This window comes from Gopherus flavomarginatus, chromosome 9, assembly GCF_025201925.1.
Source record: "Gopherus flavomarginatus isolate rGopFla2 chromosome 9, rGopFla2.mat.asm, whole genome shotgun sequence".
Classification (NCBI taxonomy): Eukaryota; Metazoa; Chordata; order Testudines; family Testudinidae; genus Gopherus; species Gopherus flavomarginatus.
In genome coordinates, this window is record NC_066625.1 from 62,320,344 (window position 1) to 62,334,360 (window position 14,017).

General features: G+C 39.6%; 1 protein-coding gene across 1 annotated transcript; it reads right to left on the bottom strand.

Moving 5' to 3' along the window:
* Nucleotides 1-1,291: 1,291 nt before the first annotated feature.
* MPHOSPH10 (M-phase phosphoprotein 10) lies at nt 1,292-14,012 on the bottom strand. The gene is made up of 11 exons (XM_050967971.1): nt 13,914-14,012; nt 11,309-11,972; nt 10,018-10,160; nt 9,161-9,341; nt 8,687-8,828; nt 8,041-8,108; nt 6,504-6,641; nt 5,269-5,379; nt 4,946-5,053; nt 4,009-4,239; nt 1,292-2,510 (listed from the first exon to the last, which is right to left on the bottom strand). Exons 1-11 carry the CDS (start codon nt 13,991-13,993, stop codon nt 2,370-2,372), a joined length of 2,007 nt encoding a protein of 668 aa, XP_050823928.1. The 5' UTR covers nt 13,994-14,012; the 3' UTR covers nt 1,292-2,369.
* Nucleotides 14,013-14,017: the final 5 nt, after the last annotated feature.

Consider the following 14,017-nt stretch of genomic DNA (forward strand, 5'->3'; position numbering starts at 1 on the left):
CTCCTCCCTCCCAGAGCTTCTTATGCCACAAAACCGCAGCAAGTGCTGGGAGGTAGGTGGAGAAGCGGGAACACAGCATGCTCAGTGGAGGTGGTGGCGGAGGCGAGGGGAGCTTGGCTGCCAGTGGGTGCAGAGTACCCACCAATTTTTCCCTGTAGGTGCTCCAGCCCTGGAGCACCCATGGAGTCGGTGGACCACTTGAAGGGAACTCATGGACCACTGATGGTCCACAGACCAGAGTTTGAGAACCTCTGGTCTAGGTTTACTTGGGCCTCCCTCAGCACAGGGGGCTGAACTAGATGACCTCCCAAGGTCTCTTCCAGCCCTACATCTATGATTTTATGTAATAAGTACAAGGCAGCAAGAAGTACCTTTTGGGACTTTGCTTTGAGAGTGTCTCATGAATTCATACTTTTAAGATCAAGTGATATGATTTTGAGTCATACATACACTGATCTAGAACTGAGCTTTGATCATCTTTCTTCTGAATACCACCAAATTAAATACTGTAACATCTCAGAAACTAAGGTTATAAGAACTATGACTGCAGCTAAAAGGTTAAATTTAATGGGGCAGAAATAAATCTGAAACATCTAGTATAGGCACTTGAAGGTTGTTTTCTAAAAACAAAAAGAACCCCAAATATAAGGTGGTGGCATTTGCAATGGTGTATACCCTATCCCAGTGATCCCCAACCTTTATCATCTGGCGGGTGCCAGATGAAGGACGGTGGCAGCGGTCGAGCATCCTCCGAAATTCGGTGGCATTTCAGTGGCGACGCCTTCGGTGGATGCTCGACCGCTGGCCAGGACGCGGGTGCATTTAGATGCCCCCATGTTGGGGACCTCTGCCCTATCCAATGGCAGCATTGTATTATGACTGAAGTGGTTCTGTAAGATGCTATTCATCCTTGATTGCCTGAAGAGTATCTTTAGGCAGTGCTACAACAGACAAGTGCTGAATAGTAAAATCCATCCACGGCTAAGGTTCTCAGATATACTAAAACTTTGGATTTAGGCAATTAAACCTCCCTTTCCCCACAATTTTCTGTGTACATGGGGAGAGGTAAGAAGGGAATAATTTTGAGACAAATACAGTAGAACCTCAGAGTAACAAACACCAGCGTTACAAACTAGCCAGTCAACCACACACCTCATTTGGAACCGCAAGTATGCAATCAGGTAGCAGCAGAGACAAAAAAAGAAAAAAAGTAAACAGTACAGTACTGTGTTAACGTAAACTATTAAAAAAAAAAGGAAAGTTTTAAAAAAATTTGACAAGGTCAGGAAACTGTTTCTGAGCTTATTTTATTTAAATTGTGATTAAAAGCAGCAATTTTCTTCTGCATAGTGAAGTTTAAAGCTGTATTAAGTCAGTGTTCAGTTGTAACTTTTGATAGAACCACCACAACCTTTTGTTCATAGTTACGAACAACCTCCATTCCAGACGTCTTCGTAACTGCGTTTCTATTGTATATACAAATACTGAATTTTCACAGATATATTGTAATTATTTATCTGCCTACTGTGAGACTTTTGTTTTAGAGAAGGGGGGGCAAACTACAGTCCGCGCGCCGGATCCGGCCCCTCAGGGGTTTGGATCCGGCCCACGGGATTGCCACCCCTGTGGCACCTGTGGGCCCCGCACCGCTCCCAAAAGCGGCCAACACCATGCCCCTGCAGCAACAGGTTTAGGGGGGAAGAGGGCTCCGCGCACTGCCCTCACCTCCAGGCACCGCCTTCCACAGCTCCCATTGGCCAGGAGTGGGGAACCACGGCCAATGGGAGCTTCAGGGGAGGTACCCACAGGCAAGGGCAGCACACAGAGCCCTCTGTCCCCCCTCCTCCAGGGGCTGCAGGGACGTGGTGCCAGCTGCTTCCAGGAGCAGCGCGGTGGCCACGGAGCCACTCCAGGTAAGCAGCACTGGGCCAGGGGCCGGAGCCAAAACCCCTCCTGCACCCCAACTCCTTGCCCTGAGCCCCCTGCTGGACCCCACACCCATCCTGCACCTCAACCCCCTGCCCTGAGCCCCCTCATACACCCTGCACCCCCTCCCACACGCCAACTCCCTGCCCAGGCCCTGCATGCAATTTCCCCACCCAGATGTGGCCAAAAGTTTGCCCACTCATTTTAGAGGAAGAAGAAAGACTCAATTCCTAGCAGAAAAAAAAGTAAGTAGAAGGCCAAAAGAAAGAGCATGAACAGTCTAGCACATTTTCATCACTTGCAGCAGGAAAGACACTCAACTGAACTTCAACTTACAGAAGATTTTCGAGCACTATATAAAATAAAAGCTACTATTCAAAGTGCAATGTTATATTAGAAACATTTACTTTAATTTATACAAAGTACAGCATGTATAAAATGTATTATAATTTAAGTTTCTGAGCAGAAATTTCTTGCTGTTTCTTATGTATTTTCTTGGCACCTTTGATTTGCATTTTCACTTGATCTTGTAATTGAGAAAAGAATGCTCGAGATGATTTCAAAGCCCTGTCTTTACCTTCATCCTGTTAATAGACAAAGTGTTTATTATAATAAAAGACAAGCTAGCAAATGTTCCAATGGACTGATGTAACTACACGATTACTAGTTAAACAACCTTTTTTATTTTAAATATACCATACTTATAATCTAATTGATAACTGATTTGCAGACAGCTGTTACACCATCCGGGGTTTTTGTCATACTGTAATTTCAAAAGGTAAGAGATGTGTTCCCTCTTCATGCATATGCTTAATAACTATTAATGTTAATAAGAGGTATATGTGCAAATCCAGGAACGAATCCTTCGATATTATCAGTTCCCCTAGAGAAATGCAGATTATTGTGTTTACAAAAATAAAAAAAAGTGCAAATGCACAAATGTTTTAGATGGAGAACTACTTTCCATATTCTCTTTTCCCTGTTTTAAAAACCTCTAATATTAGGAATTAATGGTCTCTTGAACATAGTAAACCCCTAAGGAACTATATAGATTTAATGTTTTACTATATTCAAGATACAAGATCAATATTTTGATGTTACAAAGAAGTCCCACACAACTAGTATTTGTTCTTGTAACATTTGATGTTATTTTTTGTTTGAATTTAAAGTACTTTTCTGAATTATATCTATAAAGCTCAGGAGGAACTAGCTAGGGTCCTGATCGTCCAAATACTTAAAGCATGCAAGTAATTCCAGAGTTTGATGGAACTACTCACCTGCATAAAATTAAACATGTATGCAATTTTTTTTTCCCAAGATTGCAGCTCAGGTTGTGAATTTTTAAATAAAGCAGCACAGAATATAAATAGTATGTGTCACTTATAACTTTAAAGATTAATTCCAAAATAACTGTTTTACAGTTCACATTTTCTTTGCTGGATCTACAAATTAAGTTATTTGCACATACTAAAGGAATGGGTAAGATGCTTTTAAATATTATAAGATATCCTCATGCAGATATAGCAATTGCAGAAGAAAGCATCTATGTAAATATTTCTATAATTTAAAATCACAATAGTTTATTCAAAGGTAAAACACAAACATCTATAGAACACAAACACTGCAAATATCAATAAACATAACTGGTCAGACCTTCTCTGTTTTGAAATTAAATATGGACACCTTGGGCCACATTCTCTGTGAAGGAAGTGCTCAGCCCAGGTATGAATAAAAAGGCATTGATCAGTCTCCGGCACAGGTTAAAATAGCCTTAACATCCCAAGGAATCAAGGCAGAAGCTGGAGTTTACCCCGTGAGTTGGTTGTAGAGGAAAGATGATGGCATAGGAGTTCCTGTGATAGCCCATGCTATTTGGGAGCAGGGTTGCTTTACACCGGGGGTGGGGGGGAGGAGAACAGGATGGGACAAAGCAGCTAGTGCGCGGCCCAGCACTGAGGACTTGCATTAAAAAAAAAAACAAAAAAAAACCCAAGGTTTTCTGAATGACAAGGCAGGAAACCAATATCCAATTACTACATATACATTTGAAATTTACTACTAGACTATGTAAGAGAGTCTTACCTTGAGCAAAGTTGTTTTGCCTTCTTTGATGAGCTTTTTTACTTTTACTGCAACAGCTTGTTTGCTGAGTTTCGTGCCTTGTTCTAGCTTTGTTTTTTCCAGGAGTTTTTGACGCTTCTTCTTCTCCCTTAGCTTCATACGTCTGTGAAGCTTCTTCTTTCTTCGTTCTCGTTTTTTGTCTGTTGTAGTCTTTTCTGCATCTGTTTTCACATCTCCAGCTTTACTCTTTTCCTAGAAAGACAAAACTGCATAATTTTTGGATCCAAAAGTGCTATCTAGGCTAGTGACGAGTACAACCAGAATGGGCACCCTTGCTATACATTTCATTGACTAGCCAGCAGAAGTAGCACTATTCATCTCTCACACAAAGTAGTCTCTGTGTTTATTTCATGTCTCCTGTACCCAGCTTCCTGCGGCTGAGAATGTGCCTGAGTTAGTGAAACAGAGGAGCCCAAATGGCGTAAATCAGTCATGCTAGCCATGGGAACTAAAAATTCCTACAGAATATATTATGCATATATATATTTTATTTTCCCCACCCTCTTAACTTTCCTATATTACACACACACACACCCCCATATATAGTGTGTGTATACACACACACGGGAAAACAAAGACAGATTAACTGTCTAAAGCTGAAGACGGTAAAGCAGATTAAGCATAGTACATTTCTTAACAATAAAGAGAGTATTAGGCAGTCAAACAGTCTACATAGCAGGGTAATTTTCAAAAACAGAATAACCTATGCTGAAAAGGAAGCTCAGCAGGTGGCGAGGAAGGCAGTCAAATCTAGTTAAGCCAAGCTAGTTCCCCTGTGAAGGGGGTTCCAAGAGAAGAATGTCAGAGAAAAGGAGTTCTCTGTTCTGAGGGTGCAGGGTACACGCAGCGTGCAGACACGAAAGGAAACCTGTCTGCAGCTCTCGATTAAATTTCTTACCTTAATCTCCTCTGGAGCCAGGAGAGCTGCATCACTAATGCTAACTGGTGCGACTTCTTCCATAATTATAGCTGGAAGATTTGAGACGATTTTAACTTCTGGCACGGGCTAGAAAGAAGGAAATGTTTTTTACATATATGGATATCATGCCACAGCAATATATTAGTAACTGAATTAAGTCACACTAAATACATTCCCATTTATATTAAGGCTGATTATGTTTCTGAAATACTCAACAAGCAATTGCATTGGAAGTATCCCTCACTTTACTGCCTATTTCCCAAACATTTTATTGTATGAAGTGTGAAAATTAATGGACTCACTGGTTTAGGTGTGAAGTGGAAGCTGGAAAGAGCATCCAATTTTAGGAAGAGTGAATCCATCATTTTCTGAATTTCTACATGTTCAGGATTTTCTTCCTCTTCAGTTTTTTGCTGTTAATAATAAAAAAACAAACAACAACAACATATGTTAATAGAAAAATCACTTACAGAGAAACTTGCATATAAAGATATTAGAGCAGTTTACATTATAGCTTGTAATGCTGCAATACGCAGTTTATACCTATTTTACAGATGGACAGAGCCCTGCATGGATACAAAATTTGTATCTGCATCTGATCCACAAACATGTTCCATGGATATAAAGAGGACATCCACAGATTTGTACTACAGATGGGTTCATTGAGCCACAGAGGGTTTAAGTGATCTTCAACATGTGAACAGCCGAGGGGAAGATTTCCAAAGAGAAGTAGGAGTCAGGCACCCAACTTCCACTGAAAATCAAGGGTAGGTAGGTACCTGACTCTTTCTTGTGTGTTTGAAAAAACCTCTCAGACTCAGACCACCACTCAGGAGCCCAGAGTCTCAGACTCAGTGGATTAAATTCTGGGATGATGTTTCACATTGGTAAGTTTCACATTCACACTGTGCAGCTCAAATATCATGTGAAGTTGGCTAGAGAAGGGGAAGTTAGGGAAGTTTAGGCTTCTATTCATTCACTTAAACCAAATTCACATGTGAATTTCTGTGTTGCTCCACACTCCCATTAGATGTAGTAAAGAAGATTAAAACAAAAGCCTGAGTAGATCAAGTCTGAGATTTACTGAACTCTTAGTACTTTTAATTGATTTAAAGGATTTGCATTATCCGTGAACTCAAAGGGTTCAGCCAAATAATTATTCTGATAGTATAAACTGGAGTGGTTTAATCAAATATGAGTTATGTAAAAGATGCTCCAATATTAATCTCCCCGATGGACTTTTTAAAGCAAATTGCTGTTCCAGAATGTAACTTCTTTCTATTATTTTTATGCCACATTTTAAGACAATGATTCTGTCTTCTCAGTATTTGTGCAAATTTAACAGTAAATGTTGAATTTTTGGTATCAGTTCAGCTGTCCGGGTTGTACTGATTGAACACGTCAGGATTTCCCAATACTTACAGCAATTCAGTGTTTAAAAATAAAAAATAAAAAATAAAATTTTCAAGCAGTCACAATTTGATTTTTCCAACCAATAGCAATGCACTATGTTTGTGTGTCCATTATCGTAACTTACTTGGTTGTGTGTCAAATACTCCTGCTCATAGATTTCAGCAAGACTCAATTTGCTCTTTTCATGATCCAGAGTTAGACGCTTCTTGTATTCAAAGGCATCCTCTTTGGGTTTTTCTTTACGTATTACATCATCCCAAGCCTAAGACAAAACCATAAAATAGTTAAGATACAATTGCATCAAATAAGCTTTAACAGACCATTTTTATACATCACATTCTATCAGACATCTCCTTTATTGTTTCAGCTAGCACATTAACTTGATTTTCCAACACTGCATTGAACCCAACAGCAAAGGGCAATTTATTATACAATGGGTGCTACCTTTTATTTTGCCGCAACTTCAGCAGATTCAGTAATTGCCAACACCACACTATGGTTAAGATAGTATCTTTTAAGGAATTGTATTTAGTCCAAAAAATCCTCACATCCTGTTAAACAAGACTGAAGGATAGATACCCTCATCTATTCACCAGTCTTTTTTTGCACTGATGCAACCAAAGATGGTATACTAATTAACAACCAAGAATAAAATTTTGAAAATACTTTTTGTATGAATTATAAACAGCAATATGGTTTCTGTGCAATTAACATTAAAAAATTCTATTATACTATACTTATTTACCCACCGGATTTGTTAAATATATTTTGAAAAAAATTATTCTTAGTCAATATTCTGAGTACAGATTATTAAATAGAGATCTGCATATCCATTATATAAATTTCATGTACACAACTCCAAATTAGTCCTTTTATAGTTGAATCTGTAAACTGGGAGGGTAATTTTAATTATCTATCTAACTGAGATATGTTATAGCTAAGGCTATGTTTTAGTCATGGGTATTTTTAGTAAAAGTCATGGACAAGTCATAGCCAGTAAACAAAAATTCATGGCCCATGAGCTGTCCATGATTTTTACTATATAATTAATTAAATTACAACTTGGGCTGGGGATGCTCTGGAGGTGGCAGCCCAGGGGCACCGCTGGTGCTGGGAGGCTGGTGGCTGCTTCCGGGAAGCCCCTCCTCCCCCCAAGGTAAGTGCTGCCCTGCACCCCAACCCCCTGCCCCAGCCCTGAGCACACCCCCCCGCCACCAAACTGCTGCCAGAGGGCGCACACAGTGGCCTGAGACTGCTCCAGCACTGGCCAGTGTGGCTGTCTCCAGGGCTGCCTGATCTGCTCCAGAGCCAGCCACACTGGCTGCTGCAGAAGTCACGGAAAGTCATGGAATCCACGAGAAATACGCTGCTTAGGTATAGCACCCAAAAGGATACAGAATGGAATCATTAAGAATACACTATCAGCATTAAGCAAAAGCAATATTCAGATATTTTATTTCTTCTGGAAATGCTCAGGAGACAAACTGACACCTAAAAAACTAAGGACCTTAAACTCATGCTTGGAATTAATTCCTGTGCCCCCAAAACTCCAAGTTAATACAAGTACATTTGAATGTACCAGACAGTGTTTAAGGTTTGATTTTTGTTGAAATATTTAAGCTTCCAAATAAAACAAAGAGGTGAAGGCAAATCTTATTAACCTTATCTTTTATCCTCTGTTTGATAATATCTTCAAGCTGAAAGGTGGTTTCCTCTGTGATCACAGGAGCTAAGAGGGCAAAAAAAACACCAAGTTTAAAGTATTTAGAAACTAAATTATTCATTAAATGGAAAGGAGATTAACAGTTCTGGAGATATTTTTGCATTGATTTTAACCGGTACTGCTTGTTCTATAAACAAAAACAAAAGAACTGACAAAAATGCTAGACTATATATACAGTACTTTAGAGAGCCATATTGGTCTGGAATGAAGATGACTAGATAGGCTAGTAGGTTTATTTCCTCAGGAAAACTTGCATAGCATGAAAGTTTGAGAAAGATAACCAAGTTGTGTCTGCCCTGTGAATAAGTGGACACAAACAATGGGTCATTCTCATTTGATAAAGCTTAGTTCACATCTGAAAGTTCAACAAATGGGTAAGGCAATAAAATTTCTGTGTGGGAAAATATGGCCCTATAAATATTCTAGTTTAGGCACAGTCTGGGCAATGTTTGGCAAGTTTAAAAGGATGGTGGAGGGAGGATGGGGGAGGAGGGGAATACAGACAGCATTTGTTCACCACCCTCACCAGTAAAACAAACAAATTACTTAACATAATGTCTGAAATTTTGCATAACAGTACTTACCCATTCTGACTGCATGATCAAACAGCAAAGATTCCTCCAAAAGGCTGTTTTCAGGTCGTTTTTGTCCAGTCACTTCTCCTGTAAGCTGCCAAGGTTTTTCCTCCAACAACTTCTTTTCTAGAGATTTAATTTTTTCATGCATCTGAAAGATAAAATTTTTTGAACATTGAAAAAAATTAAAAAGTTAAATGCACTTGTTTAGCAACAAACAAAGGGAAATCAAGTTAGAGTAAAGAATATGCATAATTACTCCAGGTATTTCTAGATTCTTTACACACCTTTTGCCTTATCTTTCTGTAAATATGCCACTATTTTATCATATTTTCTTCTAAAAATTTTCTGAAGCTTTCAGACAACTTGATGATATTTACAAATACAATCAACTTATTAGTAACATACTTGCCTTTGGCTCAAGTTTAAGCAGAAAACTTCAAATCAATTGCTTATGAAGGGATACTAGAACATCTTAGTTACCTTTTCCTGCCTTTTCTCAAAAGAAGATTTTATTCCAGTGGGATCAGTTCTCTTCTCATCTGGTATAGCTGTATCGTTTTCTTTTTCAGTGTCCTCTGGTAAGTTAAAAGTAACTTTTTTAGAGACTTCTTTAGCTTTCTCATTCTTCTCCATTATGTCTATTTCATTATTTTCCTCAAACCTATAAATGTTAAAATGCCGTTACATAAATGGAAGTAATACATGCTTGTGACATTTATTGTTTAATATATTATACAAGCCACAGGTAAAAGGCTCCCCCTTTTTAGGTAATAATGCTGCCCACGTATTATTGCAACTAGATATGAAAATGGTATTATAGTTAATGTTTAAAATTAAATATACACAAGTTGAGAGGGAGGGTACTGTACATAATACATTTTCAGAGATTCCCAAAAACTTTTACTGCACTTTCCTTAAGACCTAACATAACCAGAAAGGTAGGCTTTTGAGTGACCTCCAACATATCTAGTGGAGATATGCCTCCCCAGTTGAAGCAATACATAATTCATTTAGTTAAAGTCATTAACTCAGATCCCACACGGCAACAATAAAACAGTCTAATGACTCTTCTTTTCTAAGTCAAAAAGTAGTTAATTAGTGAACACATTACACTGGCACTACTGAAAGCCAAAACAAGCACATTAACAGAGAATGAAATACTTGCTACAAGATTTAAAAGACTGCTCCTTCCTTAATATAATACTATTTTCTCTGACAAAGAGACTCCTAAATTTCTATTTTATTTTCTGTTTAAGAGATGGTGTCACATTGTCAGTGACAATGGAAATAACTGGCAGATCCCACAGAACAGTTACAAATCGTTCAAGTGTACATACTCATCAAATATGCCTTCTTCAGCCTCCTCTTCCTTGTCAACTTCATCATTCTGATCATTTTTATTATCATTAGATAGGTCATCATTGTCATCAATAGGGTCAAAGAAATCTTTATATTTCAAATTTCTAGAACTTTTAACTGACTGGAGAGAGGAGAAAATAAGAGGTTACCCAGTGAAAGTGACAAGTCTAAGTGACTAAGACTCTTTCATTTCCATGAGGACCATGTTATATATACCTGCAGTATAAGATCTGCAATGGGAATTCAATGGATTTCAACATTAACCACTGGTCTGGTAGACAGTGGCCTTAGTCCAAGTGAGACATTTTTAATGTCGTCAATTAATAGTCAATTCTATTTTAATTTGCTCAGAGACTAAGGAGTGGAAAAGCAGCGGATTTTAACAACTCACATATTTGCTGAGCTATGTGGGGTAGCTCATAAATCCCTGACAACATAAACTGATGCATGTTACAGCCATGTGTTATCACTTCCAGAAGCACCTATTTTTCTCTTATTATATCACAAATAAGATACTGAAAGAATAGAATTGTCACAAGCAATGTTAGTCAAGAGAGACAAAGTAATTTTCAAGCCAGAACACAGCAGCTCAAGTTTATTCACAGCCTTATTAAAAAAAAAAAAAAACAGAAAAAAATCTACAAACCCTTACGACACATACACTACTCACCCAAGTGACCCTGTCTTTTCCTCTCTTTGCCTCTCAGAGTTTACCACCTCCACCTATTTTGTCTTAAGTTGGGCCCTACTTCAGCTATTTGATCCACATGGGCAGACCCCTATGATCATGAAGAGTCCCAACGACTTCAGTAAAATGCGGCACAGGCATGAAGATCCATCCAAATGTAGGTTGTAAACTCTTCAAGGTAGGGACTTTTTTATTTGATCCCACATATTTGTATTATGTTAATAGATCCACAGATTTTTAAGTCCAGAAGGGACCATTATGGTCATCCAGTCTGATCTCCTGCATAATACAGGCTATATAGCATTTCATCTAGTAATTCCTGCTTTTAGCCCAATAATTTGTGGTTGAATTAACAGCACATCTTTTGGCATCTGATCTTGATCTTAAGATTTAAAGTAACGAGAACCCACTAAAACCTTGTTAAATTGTTTCAATGGTTAATTATACTTTTTTTTTTTAAAGTCTGCATTTTGTTTCCAATTTGAACTACAATTTCAATTTCATGTCAGTTTTTTAAGCTAATTTAAATTATACTGGCTTGTGACAAAAGTTTTTCTAATTCTGGATGCATATACCCTTACCTCGATTTTATCTTTTTCAGATTCTTCTTCATCCTCATCAGAAAGAATATCTTCAAAATAATCAATCTCATCCTCATCCTCCTCATCCTCCTCCTCCTCTTTCTTGCTTTCTTCTTTTTCTACATCTTCCAAAAAGGCTTCCATCTCAGCTAAGCTGAAAAATTTATCATCCACTATGGACTTTTCTCTTGATTTTTTCCAGGCAGTCTTCTTCAACTTTTGAATCTGTTGCTCTAGCTCATCAACATTGAAGTCAACATCTGAATCCTCATCACTACATAGCTGCCTTTTCCTTGCTTTGGATTTACTTTGCTTTTCTTTAGCCTCACTTTCATCTTCAATACAGGCAGGTTCTGCTTCCATGCTATCTTCTTGTTCCATTTGCTTATCACTGCTAGTGTCTGCCTCAAAGTCATCCCCTTCTCGGGCTGGGAAAAGGTAGAGATCTTTGTCTTTAACATCTCTAGCAACAGCTTTCTTGAAGTAGTCTAGAACTGCATTATTCTGTAGCTCTATTTGTTGCCAGATCTGTTCTTCATCAAAGTTTTCTATTACCAGTTTTTTTAAACGACTCCCACGCACTAGTTTTGTCCCCTGTGCTTTATGCAAATCATAAAGAGTCTTTGTCAATGAACTGAAGTCTGCAGCCAGTCCATCTTGCACACTGATATAAACAAAATTAAAAACATCACTGCACATAACAATAGCAAACTGAAAAAATGTTAAAATTCAAAAGTCAATTAGAAAGCAGTCTGAGTTATGACAAATGCATTTTTACAAAGGGAAACTTGCATAGCCTTAAGATTGTTCCTTTTTTAGATAACTGTGGAGCTCACTTGGTGGGTGCGGGGTTTACCAAATGATTTCTCTGATGGTCTCTTTACATCTGTTCAGTGTTTTTGCAGCAAATGCCTGGTTGCCCTTCAACAACTGCAGGTTTTACTTTATTACACAGCATTTGCAGTCCAACTTTAAAACGTGTAACACATACCTAGAGATAATGAAATGAAATGGACCATAGTTAAGGCTGTGGTTTGTCACATAAGTCACCGATTCGGTGACTTTCCGTTACTTCTGAAGCAGCAGGTGCACTTGGCCTATGGGCAGCTCAGGCAGCCACTGCGCCAGTCGCACCAATCTCTTGGGCCACCACCCCTTCCCCACATGCAGTAGCAGAGTCTGAGTGTGGGAGGGGGTTGGGGCCTGGACAGGGGCTCCTCAGAAGCAGCAACATCCCCCTCGCTCAGCTCTAGGCAAAGGTGTGGCCAGGAAGCTCTGTGCACTGCCTTCACCCAGAGCACTTGCTTTGCAACTCCCATTGACCGGGAACCATGGCCAATGGAAGCTGCAGTGGTGGTGCCTGCACACCTCCACCTAGCAGCTGAACAAGGGGGATGTCACCTTAACCATAGTTATTGCTTAGGGGTTAACTAGTTTGTCATCTTTTTCTCAAAATACATTTGTTTTTAAATTTTCTTCAAATTTTAAATATACTCTTGGTAATCTATTCAGAATAGCTCAAAAAGAGGGGTCATAATGGAAATTCTCACAGGATAAAACCTAAGATCCCCAGTCCTGGAACCAGATTCATGCAGAGTGCCATCCAATTGTGGAATGAAGGCCTAAGTTACAGTTGCTGTGTAGAATTCAGACAGGCCCCAACTCTTACTCACATATACAAGGATTTCCTCATTTACAAGCAGTTTTTAAAATAGCTCCCCCTTGCTAAAAAGGATTTTACTCTGTGTGTTCCAATGAAATTTTAAGTCCCCTTTTTAACCTTAACTCAATCACCACATCAACAGAAGGCCACAGAATTTTGAGCTTTTACATATACCTAAATTAATCTTTCCCTAAGTGACAAAACACAGATTTAGGCCCATTCAAAGTTAGTTTTATTACTACTATTAAACAGTTCATTGTAATCATGCAGGTGAAACCTATATACACTTTCTCCTTAAAAGAGAAGACAAGGTTGGGTGGGCTAATTAACAAAGCACTGCCAGTCCAGAGTCTTGAAAAATCACAGATCAAGCCCTCAAAATCGTGAGATTATCTTAATAATGAGATTTTAAAAATATCTTGTTTCTAAACTTTTAGATTATATTCAGATCACATTTTCAAGCTTTCCCCTGCAACTATGAGTGCTAGAGACTTACTTTTATTTGTCATGAAGGTATTTGTGCAACAACTAGCAAAATGGGGTCCTGGTCTATGACTGGCCCCAAAGTGCTTCCGAAATGCAATAAAATAATAATAGCAGACAGGGAGGCTTGGTGTTCGCCTGGCAAAAATCCCAGGGAGATAGGACCATCCCCCCTCCCTCCCCACGAGTGGGGCTGGCAATGGGGCCGCGGTGCGTTGTTACTCAGGAAAGGCAGAGAGGGAGCAAAGCAGGGGGTGTGGCCCGGGTCTGAAGCTCTCCCCTGGGATGAGTGAAGGGAGCGAGGGGACAGGACGGGCTGCTGCGCTTGTCCAGAGGGAGCGCCCAGAGCGCAGCCCAGGCCGGGCCAGGGGATGAGCGATCCAGGGGAGCCGCGGCGGCCTGGCCCCGAGCCGGGGATTTCTGAAGCTGGGGGAGGGGGAGCGCGGTAGGGAATTTCACCTGAGGAAGCGCTCCGGCTGGGCCGCGGCGGCACCTAGCACCTTCAGACACGTCTCCAGCCTCTGGCTGGGCGCCGCCATCTTCAGCCTCTACTCAGAGTCCGC